We start from the raw sequence: 17,931 nt of genomic DNA on the forward strand, positions 1-17,931 counted from the left end.
CAAACTGAAGTTCTTCGGGCCCTGGAAGCACAGGACGACAGCGCCGGAGGGTCTCGAGCTCTGCACGGAGCCCCTCAAAATACTGGGGGTTTCCTTCCAGAGCCAGGACAACGAGACCAACAACTGGACCAAGATGATCGCCAAGGTGAATGCGAAGCTGGGTCTGTGGAAAACACGGTCGCTGTCCTACACAGGGAAAGTGATGGTGTTGAAAGCAGACATCCTGCCGGCTTTGGTTTACCTGGCGGTGGTGTACCCGCTGCCGGCCAGACTCAGACGAGCGCCGCAAGGGATGATCTTCGGCTTCGTCTGGGGTGGCAAGTACGAGTACATCACGAGAAACCGGATGTGTCAGCCGGTCGAGGAAGGGGTTCGAGATGTCCCACATTTCCCCCTGAAACTCGACTGCATCTTCTACTGCAACCTCTGTCGGGCGCTGCAGGAGCCCATTGGCCACAAGTACCAGTACTTTGTCAGGCTGTGGCTCTCCGTCCCGATGAGGCACTTGGTCCAGTGGTCAAACACTGGGCCCAAGGCAGAGAGGCGACCGAAGTTCTACACCCACGCTGTCAAGTGGAGCAGGAGGTACGAGGCCACGAGACAGCCAGAGCTCTGCACCAACCACAGAGCCCTGTACAAAGAGGTGAGGGGGCATTTGGTCGCTGACGAAAGGCTGCAGGTTCCCAGACAAGTCTGGGAAAGGACACAGCCCAAAGAACTTGACAACCAACTGAAGGACCTCAACTGGATGGCTGTACACAAGAGACTGGCTACCAGAGAGGTTCTCTACAGACACTCGCTAACCAGGAATCCGCATTGCCCCCGGGACACGTGTTTTGTCGAGGAGACTCAGGAGCACGTGTTCTGGAGCTGCCTCTTCGCCAAGGCGGTGTGGGGCAGAATGGACAACATTATGCAACTCCTGGGAAAGGATGCGGTGCTCAGTTACCAGTACATTCTGCTGGGGGCTGGCACCCACCGGGCTGGACAAGGGGACACAGGACCTGTGGGGGCTGCTACTGTCCCTCACAAAACAATGACTGTGGAAGGCGAGGAACACTCTCATCCGGCACAACATAAAGTGGGGGGCGAGGGAGCTGGAGGAGAGGATCCTGGCGGACCTCAGGAGGAGGACGAAGCACCACGTCGCCAAATGGGGTTTCCCCACGGCGAGGGAGTGCTGGAATGGACTTTGGGCCCTATACAGGGATTAAAGGACAATAGCAAGTGGTAGGTTTGGAGGGACTCTCTTAATTGCGCAAATCCGCCCCCACTTGCAAAGATTGATAACGGACAATCAATCTCCGTTCCGCCGTTGTTTTTTATTCCATGGAGTGCTAATATGAGTGAGATGTTCCTTTTGAGATGTTTTTTTTTTTTGCGGAATAAAGTATATTTTGTAGCACAAAAAAAATCTTATGACAAGGTTTACAAGTTATCTGTTGAACTACATTCTAATAGGTGTGGTCACATTCCAGGTCATTTGTTTACGTTTTTGTTTCTGCAGCAACTGTTAGATGAAATGTGCTAATATGTAACCTAACTCCAGTGTGAATAACTAGAAGAGGGGAGCAGCTCCACTCCAGACCAAGGGAGCTTTGAGATTGGCTGGGCCAGATCTCTCATTTGCATATCTGATTTGGAAATATAACACTAAACCCCTTCTTGCATGGATTTAACTTGCACCCAAGAGTCCCCTACTGTGTATTGCTACTTATTTTTTTATGATAAGTGGTGATTACCAGTTGACAGGTTTTATTTGTTGAATTATAAATGGTTTTGTATTATCATCCTGAATGGCCTGTACTCAAGGTTTGGTAGGGAATGTGTTTTCATTTCATTTACCAAATTGAATTTTTGCTCTTTTAGTATTTGTCTAGAAGGCTTTCTGAAGTCAGGAAGCCCATTTATTTGGTGAAAAAAGATTCTGTATTAATATTAATATTGCTCATACAACATAAATAGGGTCTTTTATGAATAAAAAGATCTTGCACTTGGAAATGTGTGCTTCCATACACTCGAGCAGTTTTGATTCCTAATATTTGACCTTAGGTGTGGGAACGGGTCTTTTTTGCATTTGATTTCCAATTGATCAGCACAGATCAGCATAGAAAATAGACCCATAAAGCAACCTCAGCAGTGACAAATGTCACTGGGTCACTTGGGTTTATACGTCGGGGTCCGGTAGTGAAGCTCCGCTCCTGTTTAGCCTCCGAAGCCGTACAGGGTGCGGCCCTGGCGCTTCAGCACGTACACCACGTCCATGGCGGTGACGGTCTTCCTCTTGGCATGCTCGGTGTAGGTGACGGCGTCGCGGATGACGTTCTCCAGGAACACCTTCAGCACCCCGCGGGTCTCCTCGTAGATCAGCCCGGAGATCCGCTTCACTCCCCCACGGCGAGCCAGGCGGCGGATGGCGGGTTTGGTGATTCCCTGGATGTTGTCACGGAGAACCTTATGGTGACGCTTAGCGCCTCCTTTCCCGGGTCCCTTTCCGCCTTTGCCTCTTCCAGACATCTTCTAGTTATCAGCTGTGAACACGACACACACTGCTCATCTTTGATGTATAATAGACATCTTTCTTTGATTTCTATTAGACATCAAAGAAAGATTTTTATAGGTGTAGAAACTAGTAAATAAAGCCAATGATTTGTTTTAGAAATGTATTCTTAAAATATACAATTATTCACACCTTAACAATATGTAGTTCAAATTATACATTATATACAATATTGTATTCAAATGTCTAATCATTATAAAAAACACAACTAGTAAACTTCAGTTAAAAATTCTAGTAACATGGCAATATATATATATATTAATGACAAACACAAACTAATTACATGAACACGCTAATATTTAACTCAAAACCACATTTCGATTCAGATATAAATTTTTAAAATTTACAACTTCTTTATTTTCACGAAAATATTATTAATGTAGCACAAACGCTACTTTCTAATAAAGACAGAAAGAAACTGTTTGTTTTGTGTCTCATGGTGATCCTCCTCTCGAGACTAATGAAATGTTTAATATGATCCCTCGAGAAAAAAAAGGAATCAATTTCCGCCTGTAATGATTGATGCCCCATCAAACATTTTGTAATATCCCTGGAAGTTTATACAGTAGAATTCTGGTTCGTGGCTTAAATTCAAGGTAAATGAGACTAAGGAAACGAGTTGGAAAATTGATGTCGAAGTGGGATTTAAATCACCCATTTCACATTTTACTTCATTGGGCAGTATGTGCCTGAAAGCAATGCCACAGCATCCCTTCGATAGCTCAGTTGGTAGAGCGGAGGACTGTAGTGGAGTCAACAAGGAATCCTTAGGTTGTTGGTTCGATTCCGGCTCGAAGGAAGGTGCTTTTTGTGTAATTTAATCAAAGAGTTAAAAACGTTTTATTCAGACATTGATCAAAAGCTCAATAATCGACTAAGCAAAGGCTCCTGTTCCGAATTCAGCCCACGTCTGATTGTCTTGTTTTGGCCAAGATCTGATCTTTGAATTAAGGGACTAGACTGTCTGCTTTGTAATTCAAAAATACATACAAATGTCAAGTTTTTTGTAGATATAAAGGTGTTCTCTGTTTTCAAAGGATAGTTACTTCATTGGCATAATGATTTGGTATTGATTTTGTATCGTTGTATTATAAAGTTTGTGCTTTCTGTGTTTTTATCGTATTGTGAACTTATTTTTTAAACAAATGCTTACAAAGGCAAACACGGCACACATCTGTTTATACCAGCGGTGAATTGTACATTTTTATTAAGTACAAGCTACTGTGCACTTCTGGGAGTATAACAGGTTCGATATAAAGTGGCAAAAATATAAAAGGGGAAAATACCCCAGACTGCATGTAAAGCCCTTGTTGTGACTGTTTTAGATAAGATGGCGTACTATGCACGAAATGTTGCAGAAACACAATCTGATATTTTGATACAGGTAGGCCAGCGCTTCCAAAGCATGCAGGTGTAGAACAGGACTTAATGCATTTTTAGAATGCAGATTGCAGATTAGAATGGCATATGTTTAGCAATAATATTATTTATGGTACCTGAAAGTTTCAGGTTGTTGCACAAAGCTAAGGTATGCGTATACGTGATCTGACAACTGGAATCAATTTCCTGTCGTTAAACTCTGTTTATTTTTAAGTTGATAATAATAATAATAATAATAAACTTTATTTTATATAGCGCCTTTAAAGGTGGCTTCTCAAAGCGCTTTACAGGATGACAATAACAATAAATAAGAAGACTACAACAATAAATAAGAAAATTTCACAAGACAGGACACAATTATAATTACAACAATACAACAATAAAAATAGAGGAGACCGTGGAAGATGGTATTAAGAAGAGCAGAGGGGTGAAGAATGGAACCAGTTAAGTAAAGGGTTTTCTGAAGAAGAAGGTTTTGAGTCTGGATTTGAAGGAGTTTAGAGAAGGTGTCTCTCTAATATCCTTGGGCAAAGAGTTCCAGAGCTTGGGGGCATAGCAGGAGAAGGCCCTGTCGCCCATACAATGTAGACGGGCTTGGGGGACAGTAAGGAGGGCAGAATTTGAAGAGCGGAGGTTGCGAGGTGGGGAGTAGGGCGATAAAAGTTCAGACAGGTATTGAGGTGCCAAGCCATGTAAAGCCTTGTAGGTGAGCATGAGGATTTTAAAGTCTACGCGGAATTTGACCGGAAGCCAGTGCAAGGACTCCAGGATAGGAGTAATGTGAACATTTGTACTAGACCTGGTCAGGATTCTGGCTGCTGAATTTTGGACATACTGCAGCTTGTTCAGAGTAGATTTAGATACACCAGGGAGCAGAGCATTGCAGTAGTCAATTCGGGAGAATACAAATATGTTGATCAGCTTTTCAGCCACAGTTAATGATAGCATAGGGCGTAGTCTTGCGATATTTCTAAGGTGAAAAAAAGATGTTTTGACAGTATGCTGTACATGTGGGTCGAATGTTAAGCCAGAATCGAATATAACCCCAAGGTTTTTCAATTTTGATTGAAGCTCTAGTACAGAGCCATCTACAGACAGGGTTACAGGACTGGCTTTACGAAGTTGATGGGGGGTACCAATAAGCATGACTTCAGTCTTGTCACAGTTAAGATGAAGGAAGTTTTGAGTCATCCAAATTTTTATGTCAGAGATGAATTTAGATAGAATAGAGACAGCCACGTCAGTGTCGGGTTTGGTATGGATGTATATTTGAGTATCGTCAGCGTAAAAATGAAAGCTGAGGCCATGTGATCTTAAAAGCTGACCAAGTGGGAACATGTAAATGCTGAAGAGCAAGGGGCCCAGTATTGAGCCCTGGGGGACACCAGACTTGACAAGACCGATTTCAGACCTGTACCCATTGAGAGAGACAAAGTGACAGCGATCAGTGAGGTAAGACTTAAACCATTTGAGGGCAGTGTCAGAGACTCCAAACACAGTCTCAAGACGAGAAAGCAAGGTGTTATGGTCAACAGTGTCAAAGGCAGCACTGAGATCAAGAAGGATGAGTATGGAAAGAGAACCAGAATCAGAAGCTATTAGGAGATCGTTGGTGACTTTGACTAGGGCGGTTTCTGTGCTGTGAAGTTGACGGAAGCCAGATTGGAGGGGTTCGAAGTTGAGGCCCAGGATCCAAATCTTCAGTTCTGATTTTTTAAAGTGATATCTTTCCTTCCTGTCGTGGAAGTCACACGATGTGAGCAATTGTTTTTTTTACGTTGCGATCCAAAGAGCCTCAGACGCACAGTCTAACAGTAACCAAACCAGAATGCATTCTGCTGGGAGCCGGGCTGAGCTCATTCTCACTCCCTGTGCTGAAAACAGAATTATTTCTTCCCCGAACATCGTCTACAGATCACTTGTGCGCTTTTAACCTTCTCGCAGCTACGGGCGAGACTGACGCTCATGATATGAAGGCACCCGCTGGAACACATTCTCTAACTCTCACAATCGCGACAGACTTCGCTTTTTTAAAAAAAAGTAGATATAGCCCTGAAAAAAGCATTAGCTTTATCAGTTTTTACATTAATCTATTTTGAATCAAAGTTTGATTTTTTTATTGCATTTTACATTATAATAATAATAATTATCATCATCATCATTATTGCTTACACTTATATAGCGCTGTTCTGGATACTCCACTCAATGCGCTTTACAGGTAATGGGGACTCCCCTCCACCACCACCATTCTCCTGAATGAGCACAGAGATTCAGGACCTCGGTTTTACGTCTCAGCTGAAGGACGGCACCTGATTACAGTTTAGTGTCCCCGTCATTGTACTGGGGTATCAGGACCCGCATGGACTGCAGGGTGAGCGCCCAGCGACAGAAACCAGACGTGTGTCGGGCTCGGCTGTGAGCAGGACAGTGACGTCACGGGGACAAAGTAGAGGAAATCAAAACGGTTCTATAAAAGACCTGTGTCAGCTGTTGGTTTGCAGTCTGGACTCTAAATCCTCCGATCCGATTTTAAATCTCTCTAATACCTGAGCGGCTTCTTCCGAGTATTTATTCGTATACTTATCAGTAGTATGAAGGATGTGACAAATTTATGATTTCTTGGAACAAAATGGTTTTTATTTGCATTCGAAATGAAGCGGAATTTTAGCGCGACACACAAACCCTTTGTCTTTTTTAGATAGTAATTTTTAAACAGACATAAATGTAGAAAACGTGTTTTATTTTAGCACTACAATAGCAGGGTCAGTGGCGTAATGAATAACGTGTCAGGACTTCCATCAGAAAATTATACTGTAGGTTGGACTGCCGTCTGGCTTGTTTCGTTTATACCACTTACATTCTTTTATATAAATGAACTCCACCTGAAAGCTATAGAACACACTTTAGGTAAGTTGTCTGCAGCCTCATGCGAATTTCGACAACTTACCCAAAACACTGTACTGTCTGGAGTTCAGCTCCAGCTCTGAACTCAATTGCAATGAAAAACCATGCGTAACAAAACTGGAGAACAGCTGAACTTGTGCTCAGTTCGGTGATGAGGGTTCAGAACTGTCCTTGTTGTAATTAGCACGAACTGCACAGGCTCTGAATCAGACCATGTCAATTAGTCTGATCAGTGTAGGACACGTTAATGTAGAATTATTAATAGGTTTATTAGTTAGTTAGTTCAGGTTTACCCACCTGAACTAATGTAGAATTATTACTTGGTCTGTCTCTTGTTTGTATATAAATGAATGTCTCTGACAACTTAATGTTAGTTTTACGATGTAGGTCAGGTGTTGACATATGCACGAGTATACGAAATGTCTCACTCCTGATTCAACTTATGTTCTATAGGAGATTGGCGATTCCTCCTGTTTCTCGTACAACCATATCAGAACAGAAGACCGTGTCACCCAGCTGTGATTCAAGATCGACTCGCATCTTTATCCCTTTTTTGTTCGTGATCATTATTTTCTTTAGTTATGATCAATATTGAACTTTTTCGAAATTAAATGACAATAATCAAACATGCAGGCAGATTTTTTAAAAGTATTCAGAATTGACAGGGTGCCCCTTTGGAACAGTCGTCAGAAAATGTGAGAAAATGAAAGTTATGTAAGCTCTGACACAAAGCATTGAAGATTGGAATCTGAGTGTAAAAAAGCTACCCGTCTCCCAATGATAGGCAGGGATACACACCATGACTCGAATAGACTCAGCGAACTTTAACACCTATGATATTACGAGTGCTTTGCACATGTCGAATTTCAAGAAGGAACTACTACAACAGTTGTGGACATAATTCATTACCACCGGCAAAGTCCAATACCGGCAGCTTCTGAGAAAATAATGTTCACTCATGGAATTTGGTCTTTGAACGGCTGGCGGGAAAATTCATTTATACTCCTGTTGCACCCTCAGCTGAAACATGTTAAAATAACAACGCAGATTTGTTGGAGAACCTGACAAGAATTATTGGGTTAGCACTGTATGTATTCTGGTATATTTACTTTAATTTTAATATAAATGTAAACATGCATGCTGTATAATCTATTGTAATTTTAAAATATGTTAGCTGAGGATGCGAGGGGGGCTATTATACCTTGTGAAACACGCAAGGAACTGTAAAAAAGGCTGGTATTTGAAAAAAATTGGCGATCACAAGAAAACCACAATTTATGTGGTATCATCAGCAATATCCTTCAAAATCTATGTTCAAATGAAGGATTTAAAGAAACTATGAAAAAAGCAACAGTAATAGCAGAGGATTTTGATTTTTGCTCTTCAAGTCAGTAGATCGATGTAGAGTTGCACCCCTACAAACAGCACAAAGGATGAAACCCACCTCTTTCGTTATTGCTATGTTTGTGCCGGTGAAAGTAGCATTTGTGCTATTGAAAGCATCTCGGAAGATGAAGGTGCAGTCACTTCCACATGTCATGATATCATTAGATCCGACGACAAGAGCTGAAGCCCCCGGCATTTTCCAAGCCAGGAATGTGAGGAAGATGGGCATGGAGGAAGGTAGCGTGGCCGAGCAGTCTAAGGCGCTGGATTTAGGCTCCAGTCTCTCTGGGGGCGTGGGTTCGAATCCCACCGCTGCCAAATGTTAGTGTTTTAAGACCTGCAATACGATCAGTAAAACCACTTTTTGTTAGGCTGCGGGAGGTGTTTAGAGATAGACTTTCTAAAAGACAGGCTTAACATCAAGGCAGAAAAAATATTTTGTTTTCTCAACAAAAATTATTTTTGGCACGTTCAGCTTTATGTAGGGAACAACATCTGCCGAGATCACTTTTGAGGCAGTGCACATGATAGTGTACCAGCAAGTAAATTTAATATTGGCTGTGGTGGTGAGCTGCTTTTGTCTGTGAAACTTTTAATTCTTCACGCCGAATCGTTGGCAGGGGTAATAGCTTATCTTTGAACAGAGCGCTCCATCAGAAATACTTTGTTCGTGCTCAAAAGAGATCAGAGGATTAACTTCATGAATTCACATAGCATACCTTACAGGAAAGATTTAAAAGGGGAATTGATTGTGCTACCTGATGTTGTTCCTGTGGTTTCTTTGGATACAAAGGTGAATGTTCTTTGACGTTCTGCTAGAGTATCCACTGGGTGGGTTTTATCGATAAGCTCGGATAGGTCATCAGTGCTCCGTCTCCGGAAAATAATCAGCACTGTTTTTTCCTGTGCTGTCTTTTAAAACATATAAGATCACGAGTTTACAGATTTCTCCAAATAACAACTATACATTTCAACCCAGCGGTTAGCATTCCTTCAATCCAATAGTTTTACTCTAGGTTAAAAGCAGCGCAATATACAGAGAGATGATATTCAAATATTTCAATGTTCTGTTGGATTACCTGTATGGAGATATCACTCAGAATTCCTAATATGATTTTGAGTTCAGTTTTGCTTTACTACTTTCAGAGTCTTATATTGACCTTGCTGAAGCAGAGAAGTGACATAATCACAAATAGTCTTATTAATATTTCAGTTAAATCTTTTTTTCTGTAGTAACATCAGTTGATATTAATATTAGTCCTGATTTATAATTTTTTGTCATGGTTGATCTTAAATAATTTTGTAATTAGTTTCAGTTTTGAAAAATCATGCAGAGAAGCTACCAAAACTGGTATAGTTCATATAATGATTAATGCAATAGCAGCATTTTGGGTTGAAAACAAAAAGTATATCTTGGTATGAATCCTAACACTTCATAGACAGCGTTCTAGGACTTCTCGCTTCAGATAAAGTTGTCAATACATCATAGATTTCTACTCAATCAATATCAGCAGTGTTATCACTACCGAACGCTAAATATAGATCCTGGCAATACTTCGTGAGATCTTCGTAAGAAAATCCAAAATACTACGGAAGGAATCAAATTTATATGTTTCTTTGGATCGAGAAGATGATCATTATGAGACTCAAAACATGCCTGTCTTTTCTTTTTTCGAGGACAAATGGATTATTGAGGTGTAAAGATGGGTTCAAAACCAAAATCACCTGCTATCGCTGCTGTTTCTTCAAATCCTTCAACTGATCATCGATATCGAGGAATAATATATAGTTTCTTCAAATCCTTCAACTGATCATCGACATAGAGAAATAATATTATACAATTGTGGTTTTCTGTTAATTGCCAATTTGACTAATTACATCTTCGTTTACAGATGTCTTGCATGTATCACAAGGTATAATAGTCGTCGTGCGTCCTCAGTTAAAATGTACGACAAAAGTACAACATTTATGGTTACATCCATATTAAAATGAAGGTTAATATACCAAGATATTAAAATACAATTGTACAGTCCTAACTTAATAATGCCTGTGAAGTTTTCCAACAAATCCAAACTGTAATTTCGAAATATTATAGCTGAGAATGAAAAGAGAGTACAAAGATCAAATTCAATGAGTGAAAATGCACCAGTAGTTCTCTAAGCTGAGTTTCTTCCCTGAACATGACTTGCTTGCGAAGCACCAAGCAGCCTTGAACGGATCGCGGAAATCAAATATAGAGTACAGATGGATTCAGAGTGTCCTTTCCAACTTTTGTGCAACATTTTCCTTTGATAGGGTGGAGTTGTCTTCACAATCTGGGTTAAATAAAAAGGAGTGACGTCAGTGTTAAACAGCTTTCCTTCTTGGAGAACAATGGTTGTGTTCCATATTTCTAATTATTTTGGTTTCAAGATCGCAATTTAGTGTGAAACATAAAAGCCAGCTGGATAAGCTTTATTAATTTCCCTCATGGGATCAATAAAGTATCTACAGCAGTGGTTCTCAAACTTTTTGGACCAAGTACCATCCCTAATCCAACCAAAGCATCCAAGTACCACCTACAAGTCATCATCTCATAGGAACCCCAGAAATTCTCAATGACCAACATGAGTGTACGTGCACATACTCACACATACATATAATAAATATTATAATAATGAACTTTATTTGATATAGCGCCTTTAAAGGTGGCTTCTCAAAGTATTTTACAGAAAAAAAAACATTAACAACAACTAATAAAAAAGCACCATTTCAGTGAGAGGAGTGAGCCTATTTAGTTGAGCAAAGGAGATGTGAATTAATTTTTCGAGCCTTGATACAATTCACAACAGAGTCTAACAGATATTAAATCGTCAGGCATTTTCTTGACGGCAAAGGTCTCGCGGTGGATGTTGTAATGCGTACATTAATTTCTGGAGCAACCTCTCTAATTCGTGCAACTGCACCGTTATGTCGGCTTGTCATTGCTCTAGCACCGTCTGTACAAACTCAGACGCATTTTATCAAGTCGAGGTCATTCTCTTCGATAAATTCATTCAGAAGCTGAAATATGTGCTCTCCTGTAGTTCCTGTTGGTAGCGGTTTACAGAACAGAAAGTCTTCATGGGACATACCCTCAAACTCGTATCTAACGTAAACGAGCAAATTGGCCAAATCAACTACAGACTCATCTAATTGCAGTGAAAAACATCTGCTCATCTTAACGCGCTCTATCAGTGTACGTTTGATATAATCCTTCATTTCAATAATTCTATGAATGACTGTGTCTTTCAGGGGGAGGGGGGCAGCAGGTCGAGCTGTTTAGCAGCTTTTTTTCCACACATAATACGTGTCAGCTCTTTTGCCAACGGTAAATAAGGTTCTTCCAAAATAGTGTAGCTTACCTGCTTTAGCAATCCGCAAGCTTTTTCCGCGTTTCCGTTTTTATTTCCGTATTTATTTAAAGTTTTTATTTCATGCGCATGGGAGCGAAACACAGAGACGCTCGGTGTATTTTTCTCAAATTCGAACAGTTCTTAAATATTTTTCTATCACGCTTTCGTGTGCTCACAAGATTGCCTGCGTTCGTAGCACGTATTTCTATGCATTCCTGTGTTTACAATGTTGGCATTGTTCCAAAATCACGCACATTCTCCTTTCTCCCTATTTGCTGGAGATACAATAGCTTTTTTTAAATACAATTGGTCACTTGCATCCGTAGCACGCATTCCTATAGAGTGGTATAGAATTACAGAGTATCTCTTGTGTCCACTGAAGTATTAGCACGCACTGTATCGTAGTATGTAGGCTGCGTATTCGACACGTATTAAAATACAAAATATGAAAACCCATCCCGATTTTTCATTGCACACTACACAGTTCCAGGGTCATTTGGCGTACCACCTGGTGGCACTCCACGTACCACTGCCGGTACGCGTACCACAGTTTGAGAACCACTGATCTACAGTATCTATAAATCTCTTACACGTCATTTACAATGGCTTTTCAACTAATAGCCCGTGCAGGGATCAAACCCTAGCTGTTGGTACAGTACGAGTTGCGTAAGGCTCTGTAACGCGCAGATGAGAAACTAACCTCTGCTTCTTCATTATATACACAGTGAGCTATATATGCGAGCTTACTGCCTCCTACGGGCTCTGTATTTGATTGCGGTACAAGACCGGCCGTGGAGATAAAGTGAGACGGGTGTGTACATTAAAAGGCTCATAGTGTCCCTGGGAGGGCTCAAACCACCACCCTTTTGGTTAACAACCGAACCACAAAGACTCATGTACAGCTTAACACTTCTCGGTCTCAGTGAAAGTGATACACTCCGTAAAATTTCCAGAGATTCATTTATTTTTAAAGGAAAATCACCAACAGCGGCCGAGATCTACTGGAGTTTTTTCATTCTATACTGCGATTTCTGAAGGGTACTCTGTGAAAATACGAGTTTTGACGAGAAGGGATGGACATATAAGGTCAAAAGGCTTGAGGAATTGAACCTTAAGGTGAAGACTGGGGGTTCAGTAGCAGCAGAACCTGATCAATATCAGTTGACTCCGATATACTTTGAAAATGAACTTGGGGATTTAGAGTCAGACGTGCTACCGTTGCACCATGGGGTACTTAATTAAAAAAAAAATAGAAAAAAAATCAGTGTTCCTGGAACTGTAATTGAGAACAACACCTGCACAAGAGCTGCGCAGGAAGAATAAAATGTGGTCTGGGAAGAAGAGACTCTCTTCGCAGAGCTGCGCTCTTCACAGATTTTTTTTTTGTGAAGCTGATTTGTCTCCTTTGGGAAATTCAACAGCACTGACAACCGTGACTTCATGGCGCAACGGTAGCGCGCCTGACTCCAGGTCAGAAGGCTGCGTGTTCAAATCATGTCGAGGTCAGCTGTTACTTTTTCAGGTTCTGCTGGTCCTGAACACGGAATTCACCCCATGCAGTTGAGTTCTATCTGTACACCACATAGATAATCAAAACAAAATAGAGCAGTACAGGACACGCAGTGTGGAGCTCACACAGGCTTACAGTCTCCAGCATTGGAGTGGAGGGGAAAAAAGAACTTTTTTTTTTTTTAAGAGAAAAGGCACAGTTCACATCTGCTTAACATCACGTCCAACTTTAGAGACAGCTACATCAGATAATGGAATCCCGGAAGTTTCAGATAACTTTTTTTAATACAGGTTCAAGCAAACCTGAAAGTTAATGAGTTTCCGGACACTTTTGTTTTATTAAAAAGTGTCTGAAGCCTGAAAATGTAATTTGAAAACAAAACCCGCTATTGGACATTAGCAGGTGCTTTTTGTAACGATTTGCTATTTCATGCTGGAAAACAAAGGAAACAGACCCAACGTTTGCTTTCAGGTGCGGTTCATTACATAATATACATCTATTACTGAGGAGCTTGAATAAAATTTACACGAGCCAGGTAGAAGTCGAACCTAGAATCTTATGATCCGAAATCAGACGCGTTGTTTATTAAACCGCTGGCATTTCACATGACCTGAATTCCCCCATAGTGTGCTCAGCGCCGCTACTAGTAATGCACCGCTCCGTCTAAAATTTCAAAGTGAGAAACATGTGTTTTCTGATTTTTTATGAGTTTTAAAATATAATCTCTTTAAATACAGACAAGGGGTTTATGTTTCGCACTGAAATTCCGATTGACTGAGAATTCAAAGAAAGACTGTTTTCTTCCACAACACCGTATAATTATCACATCCACCAGACTCTCCAACCTCTCCAGATCTTGCTGGTCGAGCAATTGCTCCGATAAATTAGGTCACGTATCATGTTAAATCATTTCTTCTCAACACAACATTTCCTGGTGCACGTTTTCTCTATGAAAAAAAGACATTTTTCCGTTGCACGATTTCTCCTTTTTTATCAAAGCGTACAGAAATAAAAAAGAAGAAGAAATAGTGTCGCAAAAGAACTCTGTCGCCCTTGGGAGATGTCAAACGCATTGGACATGAAAATGGCAGATAAAAGCCAGTTCTCTTCGTTTCTCAGTGTCGGGGCTGCTATGTAAAAGAGGCAATTTGCTCTGAGCGCAGGTTCAGCGCTTACTGAACGCAGATGTCTCAGAGCGGTGTGTCCAAGCGGCTGTAAAAGGTGAAGACTGTCCTGTCACCGTAGCCTAGTTGGTTAAAGCGCTTCTCTATTAAACAAAAGAACCGAGATTCAAATCCCAGCCGTGTCTTTCTTCCTATCTTGTAGTACAGAACGTATCATTTCGGGCAATCACAAAGGGCTTGATTTCGTTAAATGCATGTGTTCATTTCCTTTCTGGAAAACTTGTTTTTGATGAAATTCACACAGCTTGCGAAAAATGAAATTCAATTCTTGGTTATCAGTGCAGAAGAAATATTACAGGAGGCAAAATAAACTGGAAGAGATTTTTTTTTAACCGAAAACTTGTGATTCGAGAAATGACCTTACCAGTCAGTCTCTGTGGCGCAATCGGTTAGCGCGTTCGGCTGTTAACCGAAAGGTTGGTGGTTCGAGTCCACCCAGGGACGGGGTTCTTTTGCGATATAAACATTGTCTTCAGTCGATTGGATTTCTCAGCGAAACCTTAACCATTTTAATATTTGCAGGAAATGCGAGTGTTTAACACGTGTCAGGGTCACCGGGAAATGTCCAATAATGCCCAACATTGCAACTCCCCAGAAAACCATATTCACTCAAAAAAAATTATCGTCGAATCTTCATTTATACTCCAGTTGAATCCTCTGCTGAAATATTTTAAAAATACAATGCAGGTTTGTTTGAGAACTTGACAAGCATTCTTACAATAGCACTGTGCAGTTGGATTTTGATATTTTGACATATTTACCTTAATTTTAAACATAAATACTATACAGTCTATTGTAATTTTAAAATATGTTAGCTGAGGATGCAAAGGGGTGAAAGGGAAAGGTCAGAGGGTATAGTAAAAACAAGGTTAGGATTGGTGGAGGTGGTAGGGGTGTTGTTGGTTTTTCTCTTGTCATGGAAATATAACTATTAATTTTAAAGGATCACTTACTGACGTCAGACAGCTGCCAATTCTCCAGACGCGTCTCTGGAAGGATAAACAGTTTATCCTCCGAGGTTCGTCCAATTTGCTAAAATTGTCCGGGTCCGGATGGAGTTTCAGCAGCCGTTCGCGCTCAGGTTTGTGATCCCGGACGAGCCCCCAAATTGTCATGGAAATATAACTATCAAGGAAGCCACAAGAGAGAGTTCTCACCTGAGTAAGGTCTTTATTTCAATATTGCAATTTTGGGAGCCCTGCAAAGTGCAACCAGAGACTCAATTTGTTACAAGCAGTACAGGGTTTTTATAAGACGTTGCGCTGTAAAAAAGTTCAGCACTTGGTCCCTTCTAAAACTTCCCCTTTCTCTAAGAGAAAACAGATTACATCATAGAGCGAGAGAAGAAAAACTAGATTTGTTATTCAAAGCTTATCAGTTACTTTCAGCTAATTCGAATGACCCAGACAGCATATATTGTTTTGGTACATTGTCTTCTAAACTAACCTAAACAGTGTACTTTGTTGACGAACTGTTTTCTAAAATTCTGCACGCACTGTAGCACAGCAGTTACATCCTTGAAATATATTATCTAAAAGCACCAATATATTTTTTCAAAGCTCTCTACATTTTTAAGAATCAATTTACTTATTAGATTTCCACTTCACCGGCATCATGCAAGCAAACTACATAAATATGAGAAAACACGCAAGAGAGTTGTCACTCAGAGTGTCGAAGGGTCGATGTATACTGGGGCTCAGTTGAAATGCAACGTCAGGATTTTTCCGAATTATGTCACACGAAGAGAGCACAGCCCTTTCCGCCCTGCCGCGTGTGTCTCGGTAACTCGCTGTGATCGTATAGTGGTCAGTACTTTGCGTTGTGGCCGCAACAACCCCGGTTCGAATCCGGGTCACGGCAGAATAGGGGCGTCTGCTTTTACTACTCGCACGAATGAAGGCAAAAAAAAAGCCAATCGATGTGAACGAACGGCGCTTTACAGAGGAGTACTGCCTGACTGGATCGTTGATGAACGACAGAGGCCACTCCGACCTCTTCTCGGTTTTCTTCAATGACTTACTAAGGATCTTCTTCACATTCGCCCACGCAGGGGAAGCCAGTTACACCAAAGCAAACGCAGGAAAGTGCATTTCAAGCAGAGACCAGGAGGGACTTGTTTACACCGAGAGTGGGCGGAGAATGGAACAATGCGCCCAGCCCTGTTGCTGGAGCCGATTCTTGATGAGCTCTTGGGCTCACTAAGAGGCCCCCGCTGGATGCTAATCTTTCTGTTGTTCTTGCAGGTCCTGCGCTGCTTTTGAGCCGACAGAGCTCGTCCTGGTCTGTTTGGTACAAGAGTTTGGTACGTTTGGTACGTGCGTTTGGTACAAGAGTGCACGAAGGCACCGGAAATACATTGGGAACAAATGACCGGTCGCTCAAGACCTCTGTGAAGTACAGGAGCGTGCAAAACGAGGCTGTTTCCGCCCGGTCTCGAACCGGGGACCTTTCGCGTGTTAGGCGAACGTGATAGCCGCTACACTACGGAAACCTGCAGGGACCGCTGCTGGTGTCTCGCTTGCGTTTCGGGCTGAGAAAGGGACGCGTCACTTTAGGAAGGGGGCGCTGGAGAGAGGAACAAAGGGCGCGATGAAACAAAATGCCGAAACCCGGGATCGAACCAGGGACCTTTAGATCTTCAGTCTAACGCTCTCCCAACTGAGCTATTTCGGCGGTGCGCAAAGCCCACAGCCACCTGCTCCAGCCTTCCTGTGTTGTGGCATGAGCGCACCAAGAGTAGCGGGAGAGTGTTGCAAGAACGTCACTCAGAAGGAAAGCCACCCAGCTGCGCCCTCTGAGCTCTGTCCAGCGCATCTTCCTCGCATGGACTCCTGCCTGCGACGGGCAGGAAACAATTAGCAAGAACAGAACGACACCCCATGGGTGTCTCATGACCGCACCTTAGGTTGTGACACGTGCAGGTGTGAGGGGTTGCCGGGCTACTTTGGAGCAGAGCTTGGGCGGAGGGGGGGCGGGAAAGCAGACAAAGAGGTGACACCTCAAGGTCTGCACGATCACAGCTCTCCGCCGCCCCAGGCTTCCGCTCGATAAGCTACTGGACACACCCGCCCCTCCTCACACAGACCGTGGAAAAGCCCCCGAGTGGGAGGGCTCGCTCTTCCTCCCAGGAGCTCTTGGACACGACGCCCAGACAGGGCGCGGGGAGCCGCCGCCTGCAAACACGGCTCCAGGCAGGACTCCACTCCGCAGGAGCCGCAGAGCAGAGGAGATGAGGGCAGCTTAGCTCCTGTGCAGAGACCTGAGCTGTTGTTGCTGTGGATGCTGTCTTTTCTGCACTCGGGGTAGGAGTGAATGTTGAGTTGCCCTTAGAAATGAAGCAGAGCACTTCAACGGCACGGGTGTGTGTGTGTGTGCGCCCTGGTGATTCTGGGAGACAGATCGAACCTGGGCTAAAAGAGAGGGGGCTTAGCCCTCTTCCATTTGCTAGTTCAAAGTTGTACAACCCCTTTGTATCTGCTAGGCGGCGCAGTCGTCGTGCACAAAGAACACTTTGAAAAGCGTCAAAGGCAAGTCATTCCGAGTTGGTCGTTTGTGTTTTCCGTTCAGACGCGAAATGCTGACATGATCTCTCGGCTCCTCGGTTGTCATTTCTGCTCCGTAAAGGGATCACAG

At 42.4% G+C, this 17,931-nt stretch overlaps 1 protein-coding gene and 6 non-coding genes across 7 annotated transcripts; 4 read left to right on the forward strand and 3 right to left on the reverse strand.

The window, feature by feature from the left end:
- Window positions 1–1,851: 1,851 nt before the first annotated feature.
- Window positions 1,852–1,907, forward strand: LOC148632121 (U7 small nuclear RNA). The gene has a single exon (XR_015934478.1). It is a non-coding gene; the product is annotated as a U7 small nuclear RNA (small nuclear RNA).
- Window positions 1,908–2,013: 106 nt separating this feature from the next.
- Window positions 2,014–2,517, reverse strand: LOC148632122 (histone H4-like). Its single transcript, XM_088623905.1, has one exon. It carries the CDS (start codon window positions 2,515–2,517, stop codon window positions 2,206–2,208), a length of 312 nt encoding a protein of 103 aa, XP_088480031.1. The 3' UTR covers window positions 2,014–2,205.
- Window positions 2,518–3,271: 754 nt separating this feature from the next.
- trnay-gua (transfer RNA tyrosine (anticodon GUA)) lies at window positions 3,272–3,359 on the forward strand. The gene is given in 2 exon segments: window positions 3,272–3,308; window positions 3,324–3,359. It is a non-coding gene; the product is annotated as a tRNA-Tyr (tRNA).
- Window positions 3,360–8,466: 5,107 nt separating this feature from the next.
- On the forward strand, window positions 8,467–8,548 carry trnal-uag (transfer RNA leucine (anticodon UAG)). Its single transcript has one exon. It is a non-coding gene; the product is annotated as a tRNA-Leu (tRNA).
- A 6,120-nt stretch (window positions 8,549–14,668) lies between these two features.
- On the forward strand, window positions 14,669–14,742 carry trnan-guu (transfer RNA asparagine (anticodon GUU)). Its single transcript has one exon. It is a non-coding gene; the product is annotated as a tRNA-Asn (tRNA).
- Window positions 14,743–16,716: 1,974 nt separating this feature from the next.
- Window positions 16,717–16,789, reverse strand: trnav-aac (transfer RNA valine (anticodon AAC)). Its single transcript has one exon. It is a non-coding gene; the product is annotated as a tRNA-Val (tRNA).
- Window positions 16,790–16,898: 109 nt separating this feature from the next.
- Window positions 16,899–16,971, reverse strand: trnaf-gaa (transfer RNA phenylalanine (anticodon GAA)). The gene has a single exon. It is a non-coding gene; the product is annotated as a tRNA-Phe (tRNA).
- Between the last annotated feature and the right edge of the window lie 960 nt (window positions 16,972–17,931).

This window comes from Lepisosteus platostomus, unplaced genomic scaffold (genome assembly GCF_059453375.1).
Source record: "Lepisosteus platostomus isolate fLepPlt1 unplaced genomic scaffold, fLepPlt1.hap1 Scaffold_66_H1, whole genome shotgun sequence".
In the NCBI taxonomy this organism is placed as follows: domain Eukaryota; kingdom Metazoa; phylum Chordata; class Actinopteri; order Semionotiformes; family Lepisosteidae; genus Lepisosteus; species Lepisosteus platostomus.